Source organism: Tachypleus tridentatus, chromosome 3 (genome assembly GCF_004210375.1).
Source record: "Tachypleus tridentatus isolate NWPU-2018 chromosome 3, ASM421037v1, whole genome shotgun sequence".
In the NCBI taxonomy this organism is placed as follows: Eukaryota; Metazoa; Arthropoda; class Merostomata; order Xiphosura; family Limulidae; genus Tachypleus; species Tachypleus tridentatus.
The window spans coordinates 31,282,699-31,303,251 of record NC_134827.1 but is presented as its reverse complement, the minus strand read 5'-3'; the positions used below and the strand labels follow the sequence as shown (position 1 = coordinate 31,303,251).

General features: G+C 30.2%; 1 protein-coding gene across 1 annotated transcript in view; it reads right to left on the bottom strand.

Moving 5' to 3' along the window:
- The window catches only part of LOC143246637 (DNA mismatch repair protein Msh6-like), a 58,097-nt gene extending 37,941 nt beyond the window's left edge, over positions 1-20,156 (bottom strand). Inside the window, 14 exon segments of the mRNA XM_076493685.1 lie at positions 6-77; positions 640-714; positions 1,836-1,975; positions 2,720-2,855; positions 3,075-3,149; positions 3,332-3,391; positions 5,330-5,417; positions 10,146-10,228; positions 10,428-10,556; positions 11,037-11,228; positions 12,793-12,845; positions 13,399-13,574; positions 14,492-14,666; positions 19,878-20,156. Coding sequence (XP_076349800.1) covers positions 6-77; positions 640-714; positions 1,836-1,975; positions 2,720-2,855; positions 3,075-3,149; positions 3,332-3,391; positions 5,330-5,417; positions 10,146-10,228; positions 10,428-10,556; positions 11,037-11,228; positions 12,793-12,845; positions 13,399-13,574; positions 14,492-14,666; positions 19,878-20,049 — 1,626 coding nt within the window. The 5' untranslated portion in view covers positions 20,050-20,156.
- Between the last annotated feature and the right edge of the window lie 397 nt (positions 20,157-20,553).

The window sequence follows — 20,553 nt, the reverse complement described above, 5'->3', positions numbered from 1 at the left end:
CTTACCTGTACAGGAGGAAAATGAGCAATTAGAGTTCTAAGTCGAGAGCAATGTCTGTCATCAAGAAACTGCCCCAGCTGGACATTGGTATCAAAAAATCAAAATAATGAGTTATACAAAGTAGAGACAAGAAATATTTATGTCAACTTCAATATTTTGCCGTGTCCAAGCAGGGATCAAATCTTACTTTATGATGGATACTCTTAAATCTACGTAGCCATTTATATTGTAAAAATTGTTTAAAAGTTAAAAGTCAAAATGGGAGTAGAACTAAAATAAGAATAGGCAATATTAGGCCTATCTAGAAGTGGATATCTAGAAGTCCTAAAATAAACTTTAATTCACTACACTAAAGCACGTCCAGGACAGATTAAAGAAATTTGGTTAATTACTATGAAATTCATTGCCAAAGATCATTCATTGTCATTCAGTATTACCTTGTACTTATCAGGGCTACACTAGCAATAGAAATCATTTATGACAACAAAAGTATAGTCTTCACACGTGAATCATCTACCAAGTATCGAGAATATACCAGGTATAAAGAAGAGAGTTAAAATGAACATATCAAAGAAACCTAAATATTAAGTCAGTGTTTAAGCTTTGCAAACAAAAAATTAAACATACTCAGATACTCACACTGAACTTTCCAATTGAAGTATCCACAAAACACACACCATATTCACTTTCATCTCCAGGTTTAAGACCGTGATTCTGAAAAAATATACTAAGAAGTCTGTTCTAACAATGAATCAAAAATCTTTAAAAGTCACAAAATATTATTTTTTATATAAAACATATACAAATTATGTCACCAAGAAATAGAATTAGGAAACATTTCTAGTCTAAAAAGATAGCCAGAGAAATAAAACTTAATAACTTTATACTTAAAGACAGACATGAAGTCTGTACTTCACCACTTTTAATTCATATAAAATAGTTCATTCCAAGCTCAAATTCGTACAGGGTTACTAGATGTCAAAGTGGTGAAATTATCCAAAACGTGTGATCATGTGGAAATAGATTTTCTATCATATACAATAACTTTCAACTGTTATTTAATACTGTAAATATGAATTATACCTTTCATAATAGAGGTTAAACCCTCTCACATAATAACTAGTAACTTTTCATTCTTAGTCTTAAGAGTTGACCAGTTCCCAAAAACCTTTGGTTTCCTTTATCCAATTTGCAAACAAACAGACTTAAAAATGATTTATGAAATAACTGTTTTGTATCACCTGCTCACAGGGTGCCATCATCATGCAGTTTCAATATTGTGTGTGTATATTTTCTTACAGCAAAGCCACACTGGGCTATCTGCCGAGTCCCCCGAGGAGAATCAAACCCCAAATTTTAGTGTTGTACATCCAAAAGACTTACTGCTGTACCAGCGGGAAACAATTTCAATATTATTCCTAATGATTACAATCAAACACACATTCTAGAAAAAAATTAAATCACAGTATTTAGAACAATCAACTTTGTATGTTCTGCCAATAACCATATCATACATATTTATGTTACCTTCCATGACAAAAAAATGTATAATTTTTAGTATGCCATTCAAAGCAGTAATTTTATAGGAAACTAGCACAACTTTATGAATATCCTCTTTACTGATATTTTACAATGCACCAATATGAGGTCAACATTATTAGAATTTACTATTTCCTTAAAGTTAATGACACCAATACCCAATACATTAATGGAACACATAAAAGCCAATTCACAATTTGTTCTTATTATTTACAGAACTGTTAGATATTATTGTGGTCAAAATTTATTTCAGGAAATAATGATATTTAAATGTTTAGAAATATATCAAATTAAACCTTCTCTGTCACTGCCAGCAAATAAGAATGTCCAGCTGTTGAAGGTTCACCATCTTGAACATTATAGGTACGAGTTCCCTTTGTTGTTATTCTACAGATTTCTCGCCTCACAACTCGATCAAATTTGCTTGGTTTTACTACTGCATAGAAGAAAAAGAGAAACTTTAAAAATTTAGTGCTCAATACACAAATCTAAATCTAGCTGATTACTGTTCTGGTATTTACTAAACTTCAGACCAAACATCATGACTTGACTTTTAAATAATTATGAAGAGCTGATAACAGTAATAAAAGTTATAATATTATAATTACCTTTAAATAATTTAATGTGATATTTTGATTGATATCAAATATGCAGGAACTATATACAGCCTGTACTTGTATTGATGTTGGATACACATCATGATATCACACAGTCATACATTCATTCACAGATGTACATTATAATTGCATAAAAAAAAACAACAAGTGCACCACTTTACGTACGTCGCGATCTCGTATAGCGATATTTGCCCTGTTGGATAAATTTGATAAATAGGTAGAGAAAACAGATGCATTGTTTGGTGTACATTATGACTAGATATGGAAATAGATGCACTTTACAATGTACACCATGAACACTTAAGTATCAAACACATTGTTTCTCAATTACAGTCACCATGTTTATGTAACAAATGTATCTTTACACTGTTCACCTGTGTTTATGTCACATACATAAAATATGGCATTTGAAAGTTTAATAGTTCAAAGCTATTTCAAAAACAGAATTACTTCATATTTGTTCTTCTCTATCTGAATAATACTTTAAGTTTGCACTGCATACAGTAACAAATGACTGTTGGATGCGAATTATGATTACATGTAATGTAACAATATAAACTTACACTGTTTGCATCTTTCTTCCATCATTTGTGGCGTTTCTGTTTGTTCCACTCGAGCCACCTTGTAATTTTTCTGGATCAAAGCATCAGAGTAGCGAGCATAAGCAATCTCCGGAAACCCACAATGAGCAAAGTCACCCTGAAATCAATTACAAAATATTACAATTAAGAACAACTTTTAACTAATATTAAAAATACTGGTTATGGTACTTAGCTTTCAAAACTAGGTATTATTATAGTGTTTTGTACTTATTTCATAATTTATGCAAAACGTTAATTAAAACAAGTTATACGGATGACTGACAAGTAATAATCATGCTTTCTAAGTTTTATCTGTCAAGTACAAATCTTCTAATACCTTCATGTATATTAGGCCCAGCTCATTCACACCTATTACTGCATCCATGTGGTACAACTCGTAAAACTTTCCAACCTGAGTATATTAAAAAAACAAAGAGGATCAACTCAGTATGCAAACACAAGGTCTGCTAACAAAATAAGTTTAAAATCACCCCACCAACTTTTTCGTAATAAACAATTTTAATAATTACACACAAGTATAACAGTACGAAATTTCAAACAGAATTATAAGTGGAAATTACAAGGTGAACTTACTTTAAAGAAAAGAATAGTATCGAAGTGTTGGGATTTCATTTCCCACCACTGTCGTGAAGCCTAAAAAAAGAAAACAATTTATACATCAGTAGTACTCAAAAATATCCATAACAGTTTTTATTATTATTAGTTTTAAATGTATAACAATTCAGTACGGAATACTAGTAAGTAACAAATGGTAATTTAATCATTTTTTCTTCAACCTTAAGTATTATATTTTTCAATTACTTTGTGTTTAATGAATAAATGGTGTCCTAATATACCATCTAATTTCAAACTTGACAGAGAAAATGATATTCCTTTAATTATTTAATAAATATCATGAATACAACACCTTAACAAAATGACGTGTAAAAATTTCATTCTCATTAGCTGTACATTTTACATTCAAAATATAGAAATTTCAATAACTCAGCACTGTTTCTCTGTTTTCTCATAGCTGGGAGATGAAAGAAAAAAAGAGTACTTTGAAAACGTTTATCTGAAGTGTGGTGCAACCACCAGCCAATGAAACTGAAAACTCAAATATCCAAGAATTAGGGAAATAATAACACTATGCAACACAAATTTTGTACCTGGATAGTACATGTTATTTCTTAATTGCTTATGTTGTAAAAGTACAGAAAATGGCCATTATTCCCTTCAAACTTTGCTTTTGTGACCTGGATAATGAAATTTAGAAATTAACGTATATTCTATGTAAAAAAAAGGCAAATTTGCACATTTTCATTTACATAAGGTCTGAATAAATCAACATATGAATCACATTTTACATGTATTTATACTAAAGTTATACAAAAATGTTTAGAAGTGAGTAGTTTTTTGAGATTTGTGACTGAAAATCACTTTCATCTATCAGCCTCCAAATATAGTCTCCCATCATGTTTTCGTTATATGCTTTGAAGATAAAAATTGGTCTTTTCCATTTACTTTGGGCATAAGCAATTGGGAAATATATGATATCAATGTAGTTATTTATGATTTTAAGGTTATTCAATTGTACGTATAAAATCTAAAAATTTTATTTGATTTTCTCCACATGAAATTTTATAAGGCTTAGCAACTAAGTTTAAAAGTCAGAGTGAAAAAGAAATAACTGGTTTCTTTACTTTATCTATTGTTCTTTATTAAAAAATCAAGTTTAACAATTTATTTGTAAATGTTAATAATCTCTACAAGTGTATATAAAGTATAATAATTGAAATGTGACCATATTACAAAATACTAATCCACTAAAACACAGCCAAGACAGAGAAGACTAAAGGTCAGTTTTATATTACTGAATATGTAAAATGAATGCATGTGCACTTTGTCAATGCAAGTTACGTAATGTTAGCTTGGCATGACAGTAGGGTCAATATAATAAAAAATAAGAAATGCATATATAAGTACACCAAGTTGTGAGACTTAAACTACTTTAACTAAACATTTGTCTTTTCATGTGTTATAATATTTAGTAATTCTAGCATGAAACAAAACAACTTACATTCATTTCCCAATTTTTTAATGACGGTTATGGTGTTGGTAAAGCGAAAGACCTCACATAATTAGAGTATAGAAAACAATAAAATATAAAGTCTTACTAAAAACAAACATTTAAAATGTATTTAGGAGGTTTTAGAGATTATGCAATTAATATTTGAGGTTTTTGTGATGCTAAATAGTTTTTTTAAATCACAACACAAAATCACTTTGCATTCAGGTTAGTAACGAAACAGATTCAATATTTTCAAAAACAAATCTTTAGTAAAAATATTTCATTAAAAATCTTATTTTTGTGCACAAAAGAATTGTAATCTTTATTAAAAGTCTACCAAATTTTGTAAAGACACACATGCTGTATCAAAAATTACAGTACAAATACTTAACATGTGTAAATAAACTAATGTATGTTACCATTGCAAAGGGGTTAAGAGAATATTTAAATCTTAAATTAAAAGGATAAATCATAACATTTCTTCTTGTAAAAAAAAAAAATTAATATAAAACAGCACTTACTGGTGTAAGAGTTTTCTTGAAACTCTCTGGAACAAATAACGTTTTCAGATCATAATCTGGATGAGACTGAGGTCGACCTTCTATGTCCCTTAAACAAAATAGATTTAATTTCTACCAATGATATTAAGTTAAAAGTATCTAAAACAATAACCAGTCTGATGTTGAACACTAAGTCTCTTATAAAAGAAATATCATGATTTTTTTTTAAAGAAATGCTTTAGACTATTTATACTTAAAAGGTTTGCAAGGTTTTTAATTCCCATGTGGTATGATTAGTAGGGTTAAGATAAATAATAGGGTATTAAATATCTTGAAATAATAAGCTACATAATATTGCACAACTTAAAACTCAAACACAGGTATAACACGTGTCACAATATCTTTCATGTCTTGAAATAATAAGCTACATAATATTGCACAACTTAAAACTCAAACACAGGTATAACACGTGTCACAATATCTTTCATGTCTTGAAATAATAAGCTACATAATATTGCACAACTTAAAACTCAAACACAGGTATAACACGTGTCACAATATCTTTCATGTCTTGAAATAATAAGCTACATAATATTGCACAACTTAAAACTCAAACACAGGTATAACACGTGTCACAATATCTTTCATGTCTTGAAATAATAAGCTACATAATATTGCACAACTTAAAACTCAAACACAGGTATAACACATGTCACAATATCTTTCATGTCTTGAAATAATAAGCTACATAATATTGCACAACTTAAAACTCAAACACAGGTATAACACATGTCACAATATCTTTCATGTCTTGAAATAATAAGCTACATAATATTGCACAACTTAAAACTCAAACACAGGTATAACATGTCACAATATCTTTCATGTCTTGAAATAATAAGCTACATAATATTGCACAACTTAAAACTCAAACACAGGTATAACACGTGTCACAATATCTTTCATGTCTTGAAATAATAAGCTACATAATATTGCACAACTTAAAACTCAAACACAGATATAACACGTGTCACAACACTATCTTTCATGTCTTGAAATAATAAGCTACATAATATTGCACAACTTAAAACTCAAACACAGGTATAACACATGTCACAATATCTTTCATGTCTTGAAATAATAAGCTACATAATATTGCACAACTTAAAACTCAAACACAGGTATAACACATGTCACAATATCTTTCATGTCTTGAAATAATAAGCTACATAATATTGCACAACTTAAAACTCAAACACAGATATAACACGTCACAACACTATCTTTCATGTCTTGAAATAATAAGCTACATAATATTGCACAACTTAAAACTCAAACACAGGTATAACACATGTCACAATATCTTTCATGTCTTGAAATAATAAGCTACATAATATTGCACAACTTAAAACTCAAACACAGGTATAACACGCGTGTCACAATATCTTTCATGTCTTGAAATAATAAGCTACATAATATTGCACAACTTAAAACTCAAACACAGGTATAACACGTGTCACAATATCTTTCATGTCTTGAAATAATAAGCTACATAATATTGCACAACTTAAAACTCAAACACAGGTATAACACGTGTCACAATATCTTTCATGTCTTGAAATAATAAGCTACATAATATTGCACAACTTAAAACTCAAACACAGATATAACACGTCCACAACACTATCTTTCATGTCTTGAAATAATAAGCTACATAATATTGCACAACTTAAAACTCAAACACAGGTATAACACATGTCACAATATCTTTCATGTCTTGAAATAATAAGCTACATAATATTGCACAACTTAAAACTCAAACACAGATATAACACGTCACAACACTATCTTTCATGTCTTGAAATAATAAGCTACATAATATTGCACAACTTAAAACTCAAACACAGGTATAACACGTGTTACAATATCTTTCATGTCTTGAAATAATAAGCTACATAATATTGCACAACTTAAAACTCAAACACAGGTATAACACATGTCACAATATCTTTCATGTCTTGAAATAATAAGCTACATAATATTGCACAACTTAAAACTCAAACACAGATATAACACGTGTCACAACACTATCTTTCATGTCTTGAAATAATAAGCTACATAATATTGCACAACTTAAAACTCAAACACAGGTATAACACGTGTCACAATATCTTTCATGTCTTGAAATAATAAGCTACATAATATTGCACAACTTAAAACTCAAACACAGGTATAACACGTGTCACAATATCTTTCATGTCTTGAAATAATAAGCTACATAATATTGCACAACTTAAAACTCAAACACAGGTATAACACATGTCACAACACTATCTTCATGTCTTGAAATAATAAGCTACATAATATTGCACAACTTAAAACTCAAACACAGATATAACACGTGTCACAACACTATCTTTCATGTCTTGAAATAATAAGCTACATAATATTGCACAACTTAAAACTCAAACACAGGTATAACACGTGTTACAATATCTTTCATGTCTTGAAATAATAAGCTACATAATATTGCACAACTTAAAACTCAAACACAGGTATAACACATGTCACAATATCTTTCATGTCCGTCAATCTGTGTGTATAAAATTAGTATTGTTAAGTTTTATTTTCATTAAGTTATACCTTTAAACCTATGTTAGAGCTACCATTAAAGGCGTAAGACATTACTGAAATAGACTTGATATTATAGTGAAAATTCATTATCAAGTTTGTACAGCGAGTATAGTATCAAATCTATTTCAGTGAAGTCTTAGGCCTTTAATGGTAGATCTAACGTCAGTAATAAGAATGTAATGTGAATTTCGTTGTAAATGTACACAGCGTGTTTAATTAAACTTTACAAAGTTATATACACTGTGGTAATGCTTTGTTGAGGTGAAAACATCTTTCACCAACTACTCTTAATATCTCTTGTATATTTGTAATAGAGGCTAATGTGCCTTGTACGAAGGCTGTTTTTACCTTGTTTTGTGCTTTACCGATTGTTGAGCATTCCAACTTTTCTATCTAAACCAAACTAATCACTGATAAAGTTAACTTACAGTAACAGTTGTAAAATCAGTCAGTACCTTCTGTACCATCACATTTTCTCTGTGGTCAACTTTCTGTTAATTCCTAACCAGTTTGATAAGTAATGTCTTGACAGTTTAATAAAAAGTTGTACTCAACTACATTTAATAAGATAATCAACATTAATTCTAACTTCACTGAGTAAAAACTGGAAGCAAAGTCAAAAAGAAATACCTTTGTTATTACATGTATCTAGACACTAACCTATGAGTCATTTTGACTGATGCTCAACTGAAACCATAGGACTAACTGTATCTTGGCCAAATTTGAAACAACCAATTACCATAAGAAATCAATCTGGTCTTCCTCATTGACATTCATGCCATCTTAATCTTTTATGCAAAAGACCATTACACAGGGAATTCCAAATGTTTAAAATAATACGAATAGTGTCACTCATTTTAACAGTGCACGTGCAGCCTACATGTAAATCACTGGGTCATAACTTACTGGTCTCAGTGTCACCATCAAATAATCTGATATACCAGAATCCCCAAACTGCTAATACTTGCAGATAACTTAAGTTTTAAATCAGTAATTTTAATGTATTCTAATTTAACAATACTTTGTTACCTTTACTGATAAATTTAAAATCATATTTGATTACTTTTTACAGATAATAAGAGGAACCTTATTTATAAATACCTGTGAGCCTGCAAACTCACACTATAATAAACTACAGAAAATATAGCTTTAGTCAGTTCTTACAAGTGAGGTTAATATTTCTTATCTTGCATGGTTTTCCAGTTTTTAAACTGATGTAGATTCATAGGCCTAAGATGTAATAAAGGATCTGGCAAGATTGCAAATGCAATTGCATATAATTGGCAGTTTAAAATTATGTTAATTGTCAAGGTAGTTTTTCAGTTTTCTATATTTCATTTAAAGTACAATTTAAGATACTTAAATACTTAAGATACTTAAAATTTGTATAATATAACAAAGTTGGTTCCAGTTTTTATTTTCTTAAGTCATGTCATCAGTTAAATCTTATAATTTGTATACAAGTTTTATGGTTTTGTTGTTTTTGACTTATGTTATCATTTTCCAAGCCATCATAATTGTCACATCTGATTTCTCCAATAAAGAAATAATCTCTATTAATAGAGCAAAAATCTGTGAAAGCAATGTTTATATACTTCTGTCTTTTACATTATAAGCAAAAATTGTACACTTTGGTTTGTTTTAGATATCTGCTCAAAGCTACACAAGGCCTATTTGCACTAACCATTCCTAATTTCATATTAACAGACTAGGGTAGAAAGTTGCTAGTCAACAACTCAATCAACTCTTGGTCTACTCAACTTGAGTATTTCATTATCTCATTTACACAAGTATAATTTGTTTTTATTTTGCATCAATAAGATCCATACCATAGACTCAAATGAAATTTAACATACTAACCACCAAGCAGCACATAGCCATATAAACTTTAATAATTAATTATTCTAAAAAAACAGAAATTAAAATTTCTTTCTTCTACATTTTTTAGTAGTTTCAAATATATCGTAAGAAATATTATAATAATCTGGATACTTTTAACTGTAACTTTATTATTCTCACCACATTTCACTTAAAATATAAAATATTTGTAATTCCTTCTGAGCTTCCTGCACGTAATTAAAACCTTAATGCTATAATATACGTGCACATACCATTTTGACATCAATAAAGCCACTTTTTAATACAGAAAGTACGTTAGTCACAAATGAGGATAAAACATCACAAAGATAATAGTTCTTCCTACCTTCGTTTTCCATCCTTCAGAAAGTCTAACTTCAAATGTGCCCACAATTTTGCTTCACCATCGGGTTCACTTGGTTTGGAAGGCTAAAGCAAACAAAAAATATTTAATCTGTAAGGTATATAACTTGATAAAATATGTATTATAATAAGTACTTGTTATGCTAAGACTAATTCAAATTTATTTTACATTTTGTCATGGAACAAAAACAAACTAAATAATACAATTTCATTTTCTAATATCAGTATTAGTTTTTTGTGTATTATTTATGACAAAATTACATACTGTTTTTGATGCACTAAATGAAGCTAGTTTGGCTTTGGTCTGGTTGCTGACAGAAACTGGTGTTCTTGGAGATTTCTCTATTGTAGAAGTATTTTCAACTCTTCTTCTTTTTGCTTTCCGGTTTGTATTCTGTGCAAATAGCAGCACATAATTGTAATACTAAATCAAATTAAAACACCAACTTTAAAATCAAACATTAATACATATCCTATTTTTTTTACACCCAAATCTTACGTTTTTGTGATTATTTATGACTTTTACACACCTACAGCCAAAGTAAATTGCTCTACTAACACATGTAGAGCAGGTTATGCTTTAATATAAGATCATACATAAATTCATGATGCACACCCACACAAGTATAGAAGGTTCAACTAAGAAAAACTGGTCAGGTCTTCAAAAATGTTAACTATCAGAACAATTATCTCTCCTCATAATTCAAAGAAAACATAACGGCACATTTCATGGAACCCATGAGACAATTAATACTCCTAAGAATTTTGTCTAAGAATTTCCTAAAGTACTTTTTATCTTTAAAACTGATTACTTAGTTCTTTGTAAAATCAATAATACCATCTGAAGAGCAAAAACTCATTTTTTGGAGCTAACCTTAACAGGTGAGAGTTCCTCAGACTCGGGTTCTGGTTCTGAAATTTCATTTTCATCAACACCACTACTGATTGAGTCTGAATCGCTCTCATCTTTATCATTAGGCCTAAATTCATCTACAGAATCTTCACTTTCAGATTCTATTATTATTCGACGACGTTTCCTCACTCGTTGATCAGATGAATTATCACTCTACGAAGAGTAAAAAAAACAAAACACAAAAAACCTATAAATAATAAAATACACATCAGCTTTAAGAATACCACTAATGTATATCATACATATCTTTCAAACATAAGGTAATTTTATGGCAAAAACTGATATTATCAAAAACTTAGAACATGATTTTGTAAAACTAGGTTTTATTTTGTCACATGAGCAAATATAAAATTATAATCCATTTATATAACCCTTTCTTTTGGTCAACCAGTGAACTTAACAAAATATATGACAAACAGTGAAGAAATCTAAGATTATAAACAGGTTGAATATTTTCCTTTAATCTTATGATACACACACATGTAAGGAGATCATAACAACCAAAAATTAACTCATTCATTTCATTTTTTTTTTTTTTTATGTTTTTATTAATGCTCAAGTGTCATCACAAGTTGAAGGGATGACTGGCAGTACAATGATAACACCCCCTTGCTCACAGTTTGCCAGAGTATCTCGGGTAAAAGAAAAACGTATCTACATAAGATACAATATAAAAATGTTTAGTAATACATGAAGTTAGTGAAAATAGCTTTAAATATAAATTAAATTGTAAATGTTTGTTAATAATTTTAAAGTTTTTACCAATCTACACTCCCCCCCTCAATCACAGAATTCTTACATATGTATAAATAGCTCATGCAACATTTACCACAATGAAAAAAATTTACTATTCAGAAAACAAAATTACTTTAAGAAACCCCATTGTCTTCATATACTTGTGCTTCTTCTGAAAGGTTTATCTGTTGAACTTTGTATCAAACTACTCAAGGTCTAGCCATCCCTAATTTTGAAGTGACAGGCTAAAGGGAAGACAGCTAAGTTAACATCATCTGTCATCAACTGCTGGGTCACTTTTTACCAAAGAAAAGTGGGATTAATTGCCACATCATACCACTTTCATGAATGAAAAGACAAGCATGTTCAGTGACATGTTTCAAACTTACAACAAGTAAACTGCAAGTCAAGTGCAGTAACAACCAGGGCTACTTTGAACAGCAAATGTAATATACAGTTGTTTATAATCCTTCCTGATATAGTACATGTATACACTTTCAATGTGTAGTCATCACTTACATTCAAGTTGGTATACCAAGAGAATAAAACTGGTTTTTGTATGTGTTCATTCAATACAACTCAAACAGATTTGCATTCATTTTAAACTCTTTAACCCCGTTGCACCGATCATGTTTGCTCTTTCAGCCATGGGAATGTTATTATGTGATAGTCAATCCCACTATTAATTGGTTAAAAAGTAGCCCAAGAGTTGGCAGCAGGTGGTTAAGACTAGCTGCCTTCCCTCTAGTCTTACACTGCTACATTAGGGACAGTTAGCTCAGATAGCCTTCGTGTAGCTTTGCACAAAATTGCAAAATTAAAAAAAACAACAAAAAAACTAACAATACATTACATAATCTAAAAAAAAAATAGCTTTAATGAATTAGAAAAGAAAATAAGATGTTCACTGTTACAAGCAATAACATTTTCATATTTTATTTTTAAAAAATGAGATGAAGTACTTCAAACAAAAACAGCTTACAGATTCAGTATTCAAGTTTTCTTCCATAGATTCCAACATGACACCATTTTCTTCTAAAAAATTACAGAAAAAAACAGGTATCATGATTAATAAAGTTTACTGGCATGTTTTTCTTTCAATTGGTACAGCATTATCTTGATATCTTACTCTTTTTAAGAGGGCAGAACTGCATAAAAACTTTGTGTTTACAAGTGAACAAAACATTTTACATATGTAATGATGCAATGCATAGTTCTGAGTCACTGGGAGATACATCACTATCACATAAACAATGTTCCATCAAATAAAAATATGACATCAAGATAGTTGAAAAACTGTTACACTATCATGATAGTTATCAAAGTTGTTAAATATTAACTACTGATCAAACCAAGCTACTTATATAGATAACAACTAAACATCTATTCCTAGTAATAAGAATAGCCAATTAAATAGAATGTACAGACCATATCATAGTTAAACTAGTATTTACAATCATTAGAATGCATTGATTCCTCATCTGGGTACCCTTACTGTTAATAACATTTTGTGTCATACGTTAAACTTGACCAAGACAGTTATAACAAATACACTGAAACAGCCACGAATACCCTCGAATTACTTTACCGAGTTTCTCATCAGTCATTTCTTCATCTGAACTTTCCATACAAACAACCAGATCGACCCTTTTATCAGGTTTCATCGGAAGAGCCTTTTCTGCCTTTTCTACACTGTCCTTCCAGACAGGATCTTTACGACTTGGAATATCTGGTTGATTGCCACTAATGAATTTTTTGACAAATCTGTTAATTTAAAAAAAAACACACATTAAAATTAATGTCTCTAACTGTAAACTTAACAGCTTCAAAATTTTTTAAGGAAGTAGACGAACAGTAGATTATTTTTACTGTCCTTACTACTTGGTTAAAGAGATCTGTACCAACAAATACAACTCAACGATAAACACTTCTCTCCTATTTCTTTTTAATCTAAATTCAATTTAACTTTCCTTTCACACAAAAACTTTTTTTAATGATAGGAGATATTTTGGTGTAAATTATTGTTGTTGTTACCAAACGTAAATACAATAAAAGTTGGAGCATTATTTATTTAGCACTTGTTCCCAACAGGTTTATTAATATTAATCTATGTTTTACAGTCTACATAAATAAAACAAAAAGTAGTACAACCAGTATCTTTTACTTTCCAGTATAATGTAAATATATTTTAACATCTATCACAGAGATACTTTTGTGGAACGTGTCCAAATTCTTTGAAAGTATTTACGTGCTTTTTGAATGATGTTTTACAGAATTAACTTTATAACAATTAACACTCCTACAAAGTGGGGCCTAATAGGCCCCAGCACAACTTGAAGGTTATTAATATAAGGCTAATAAATTTGTATTTAAATGAAATTGCCATTTAATTTGATTTGATTTGATTTCATTAAATGAAATGGCAATTTCATTTAAATACAAAATTATTAGCCTAATATTAATAACCTTTCAAGTTGCTCTGGGGCCTATTAGGCCCCACTTTTCGTAGGAGTGTTAAAGTGTCCTACATGTAAAAAAAGTAGCTATAACCAGTTATGAAAATAATAGTAATTATAAATATTTACAAGTCATTAAAATGGTCAACTCAAATTTTTCTTTAACTAATACCACTAAATCTGTTAACATGTTTAAAGTTCCAGTTTAAATAATGAGATACACACTTCATCTTCACCCATGCCCTTGTTGGTGGATTATCAAAAAACTGAACATGGATTTGGGGGATTTTTCCTGGCCTCACACAAACATGATCTTTAGGATGATTACAAACCAAACTTGGCCACCAGGGATAACCTTCCAGTTTTGCCCACACAACTTCATAGAGAGTGAAGGGACAATCTATAGTAAAAACATTAAAATGAGCACACTCCTGTAAACTCAAAAATACAAACTCAACCTGAAGGTATTTGTACAGATCAGTAAAAACACTTATCTCTATTAAATCATATAAAAACGTGAAGACGGTGATTTGAACAGATCAGTAAAAACACTTATCTCTGTTAAATCATATAAAAACGTGAAGACGGTGATTTGAACAGATCAGTAAAAACACTTATCTCTATTAAATCATATAAAAACGTGAAGACGGTGATTTGAACAGATCAGTAAAAACACTTATCTCTGTTGAATCATATAAAAACGTGAAGACGGTGATTTGAACAGATCAGTAAAAACACTTATCTCTGTTGAATCATATAAAAACGTGAAGACGGTGACAATAGTTTTGACTCATCGATGTCACCTCTTCTGACTCCTAAAATTTACACATCAAAGTTGCAGTAAATTTATAGACCATAAAATATAATGAAAAAACAGAACAATAAATAATAACTTGAATGTTAAGTCAGCATTACAAGCAGTCAAAGCTTATATCCAGAATTATTTTTAAAAAAAGCTCTCTCTCTCTCTATATATATATATATATATATACACCCTTGTTCAAATTAATTGAAACAAATGGTCATTTTACAATATTTTCAGCATGGCGGCCATTGTAGGCTCGCTGGATCTGCTGATTTCCTTTAATAGTCATATTTTCACACAGACAACATCAGTAGCTGCGTTTTGCAGTACGGTCGATCTATTTTTGGGATACATGACGAAATTTTGAGGAATATTACGTCATTCAAAATTGCGTTAGAAGGACAAGGAGACCAGTCAAAAAACAGCTTCTTACCAACTCAATGAAGAAAAATTGGTATCAATGGGGTCTGAAATACAAGAACTGGACACAAGAACAATGGAGGAAGGTGTTATTCAGTGACAAGACACATTTCTTCTTACAGGGTCAAAGAAGTCTGCATATTCGCAGATCTCCAGGTGAGAAATTTCGAGAATCTCACATCAATCAGTTTGTAAACATCCCTTGAATAAGATGTTTTGGGGCTTTATCAGCTACTACGGCATCAGAGGCTCACATATCGTAGAAAGTATGATGCGAGGACCACAGTACATTGAAGTTTTGTAGAGAAGAGTCATTCCAGAATTGAAAAAGATTTCCAGATCTGGCATTTTTCAGCAAGATCTGGCTCCGTGCCACATATCGAAACTTGTGAAAAATTTTATGACTACAACGTGAATAAAGGTGCTGGACTAGCCTGGAAACTCTCTGGACTTAAATCCTATTGAAAATCTTTGGGCGATTTGTAAAGAAAGACTTTGGGGAAAAGACTGTACTACGAAAGATAAACTAATTGAGGCCATAATTGAGGTGTGGTACTGCGATCCAAAAATTAGTAAAGATTGTAGTCAACTCGTGGACTCGATGCCAAAGTGGATTAATGATCTTCTGAAAAATAAAGACGGTCATATCATGTATTAATTTGTGAGTAATTTTTAGATTCTCAGAAATAAAACGCAAAAAAATTGAAAAAATCATAATTTTCCGTCTTGTTTCAATTAATTTGCACAAGGGTGTATATATACACTACCTTTCAAATGATCAACTTATGTGGGTATTGTCAGGGGAATTGGAATAGGTAACTAATTTGGATGATTTTTAAACTTGGACAGATAAATAAAAACTAAATTTCATTACTTATGAGAAAGTAGTGGCAACTGGATATTAATACAATTAATGTATACTTTATTTAACAGTTTGGAAGGCTAATACATGTTATCAGTGAGATGGCTAAGATCATAAACCATTACAACTGTCTTCTGAATTCTCTTCAAGAAGATAGGCCTACAAGTGAAAAAACACTACTACTCTCAAAATCAAACTTTAAATAAATTATTTTCTGTATGATGCCAGTCTTTGTACAACAGCTAATACAAAAACATTATAAAGTCTCAAATATACACTTGTATTTTTTAATACATTTTAGAAACATCAAAATGTTTTTATTTCAGAATGACTGCATCCATTTTAAAATTTATACCCCAAATCATTATAATGTGTTTATAGCTATGAAAGACATTCAACTGCACAAACATATATGTCGGAAAACTGAAACTTGTTTTCTGACTAGATGAGCATCAGTAGTTTCTTGGGGTTAGTTTTAAGGCCTCTGTTGATTACTGTATAAATAATTGGTAAGCCTTGTTTGGAATACTGTGCTCACTCTTAGGTTCCTTACCTTAAAATGGACTTTGGATTATTCAAAAGGGTCCCAAGGAGGGCTACTAGGGTGATACATGAGACAGGAAGACTGTCATATGAGGTCAAGTTAAAAACTCTGAAATTTTCTCTTGAAAAAAAGATGAATTTAGTGAGCATCTGACAGAGTTTTTAGTGTGTAGTGGGATCTAACAGTTGTTTAGTGTAGTGGGGATCTAACAGAGTTGTTTAATGTAGTAGAGAACTAACAGAGTTGTTTAATCTAGTGGGGAACTAACAGTTGTTTAAGACACTTAAGGAAAGTGATTAATATCGATGTAACATTTTTTCCTTTGTATTTTATGATGAGAATGGTAAAATTAAAACACATCTTCTGCTAAGACAGTTTTATTTTTCTGACAGGATGGGTGACCTTCCTTCAGATGTGATAAATGCAATAAACTTAAAGGAGTTTAAGAAGAGACTTTATATGTACTTACTTGGTAAGACCTGGCTTTGATGGGCATTGTTTTTGTTTAAGTTTAGTTTAGTGGACGGATCAGCCTAAATGGACCGACAGGTCCTTTGTACTGAAATATATTGTTTATCAATAATTATACGTATAACAATATGAGATAAAAACCAACCAAATTTACCTCTCACACCAAGTTAATATTAAAACAAATGTTATTTAATCTACAGAAACTTACAGGCCAGATGATTACACAAAAAAAGAATTTAGAAACACTATGTGAACTCTACAAGCTTGCAGAGTGAACAAAAGCATTGAAGAATGGTGCACTTAGGATACCAAAATTCAACACCAACAAACCTACTGTGTGAGAATTAAGATTCTGAAAAGTTAAAAACATTTCTTTGTGATAGGATTACTTGTAGGACTAATTGAAGAAATGCCTCTGGTTTCTTAGCACTCTTTCATGAAGATGAGAAGCCTAATGGAAGAAGTTAAAGGTTTATAAAACACAGACTTTGTTCCATTTAAGACAGTTTTATTTTTGTAACATAGTGATGCAAGTTAGTTTATGGAATTAGCTTCTATTTACAGATAAGAATATGTGATTTATTGAAAAAGGAAAGATGTATTATATGTTACGTATTATCAGAACTGTATAAAGATACATGCTTTTAAGGCCAAATAGTCTCTTGTTATCCTTAACGTTACGTAGAAAAACAATTTTGTGTTTTAGTTGTGAAATTGGCATACAACATTAGTTAACGCATACAAAGATTATTATAATTTTGCGTATGATAATTAGATTTCACATGGAAGCACACACTTCATTTTACCAAACATTGCTATTGGTATTGGTAACAGATGATAAAAATGATGTATGTTTAGAAAAGTTTAAGTTAAAAGAATTAAAAACTTTACCCTTGTTTACAGATGAAAAGTTTAGAGATGAGAGTTATCTGTAGCAGAAGTTTCTGTATGCAGTTTGAACAGAGGGAACTATAGAAAACTGAATAACCTAGATGGACCAAATGATGTCTTGTTAACCCTTGAAGATAAAACATTTTAAACTTCAAAAATTATCAGAGGCTTCTTTCTGAAGACTTGTACTTTTTTTTTCTGATATTTTAAATAGCAAATGCAATATAAGCTTTGAAAAACAAAGACTCAACTTAGTTATTGGGTAAAAATAATTCTTAAAATTTTATAAACTTTAAAATTGCTTACTTAACCTTAATTACAGATGTGATTCATTCCAATAATGACAACTCTATTTTTTTATTTTTTTTACTTTTATATATTTCTGCTGACCGAACATAAGAATGTGAAAGTTTCATCTCGGGTACATTGACGGTTGATTTGACTGCAGGTTTCAGATGACCTCAGAGAAATGAATGGCTTCCTGACGTAGCGTTCACACTTGCACGTAGTTAACCCATTTTTCAGTTGTAACTATGATTCTTTTCAAATTTCTGATGAATTTATTTATTTATTCTTACATATGGGCTAAAATTTTGTTTTACTTAAGGATGTGGCATAACTCCAGTAAGCAGAATCACCCTCTAATATAGTGACATATTGATCAAATAATTCCTCATACTTATTGTTCAGATAGGGGTGTTCACACCAAATGTTTAACATAAAGTTGATATATTAACAAAGCAGGAAATGAATCTTAACTGAAACTTAACTGGGTGTTCACACCAAATGTTTAACATAAAGTTGATATATTAACAAAGCAGGAAATGAATCTTAACTGAAACTTAACTGGGTGTTCACACCAAATGTTTAACATAAAGTTGATATATTAACAAAGCAGGAAATGAATCTTAACTGTAATTAGTCTTCCAAATACTGTTTAATATAAGACAAAAATTTATTATCTTTTTATAATCAATCTCAACATCTTAATTAAGACTTAAGAACACGAGTCTATGCAAACTAACATAAACATAATTACCAATATTTTCAACCTGAACAATTGAATACCCTCTCATACAGTTATAATTTTACGTCCTTTCTTTCGACACAAGTCACATTCGTAAGTCAGTTTATCTTTTTCAACCTTTTAGATTTATATATACAATGTATATATATATATACACAAAAGCTTATTTGCCAAAGTTCCATAAATATTTGAAACAAAATCACCACAGGCCTACCTAAACTCATCCACTAGATTCGGTTTTCAATAAATCTTTTCTTTTTTCTTCACTTATTTTTATATCTTAACATCTGCCCCAAAATAGCATAAATTCTCCATTCATCCATCTTTTTTAAATGATCGTCATTCGTAATAGTAACAATATTAAATTTAAACTTAAACTTAAGTCTTTCCTTTTCTATTACTAGCATTACCTTTTAAATTATCTTGTACTTTAAAATTCTAGTTAGTTCTCACATTAGTTTCAAAATATTATACAGTTATGTGTACACACGTATTAATTTAATTAAAGACAAAATTTAACTGTAAGGTAAATGCAAATATCGCATGCAATTCCATTGTTAATTTGTTTCCGAACTCTCATGGCTGGCTTACCAATATTACCGTGAACAGTGCGGGTTTCGCCAAGTGGCCGTACACTCTCCTGCTCTTTTGTGATGTTTGATTTTTTCTTCGATACAGATTTTTTGTTTTCTTGTGATTTTACGTTTGAAACCGGAGATTTGGTAAAATACTTAAACAGAGTATTTTCTCTAGCTTTAGACATTGTCAAAATCTCATTTACAGCACATGTGTTATAAAGAGATCTTAATAATAACAAATTGGCGGGAATTGTCAACTTAGGTTTACTCCGAGTGAACACACACGCACAAGTATGGCGTTGTTAAATGGTTATTTCCACAAATTTTATTTTAGTATCAACAATCGTACATAAACACAGTTCATGTACTATCATTTGTAAAAATTAAAAAGAAGAAAATCTGATAATAAACAAATCTATATTAACTTTCACGCCAAAGCTCTTGCAATAAAAATGAAAATATTTTTACATGTGTAATTTGTTTTTTTGTTATACCCCAATAGACAAGTAACCGCAGAATGTTTTCCTCAATCAAAATTAATTTGTTCTGTGGTGCAATTTTCTTTCATGTATACTGTGAAGTATGCTTATTTTAACATAGCTATTCTTCCTTGCGAAATTATGTTCAGAAATGTATGGCTTTCTGATGATTATGACGTTGGGATAAGCTAATAGTTACTTTTATTAAAA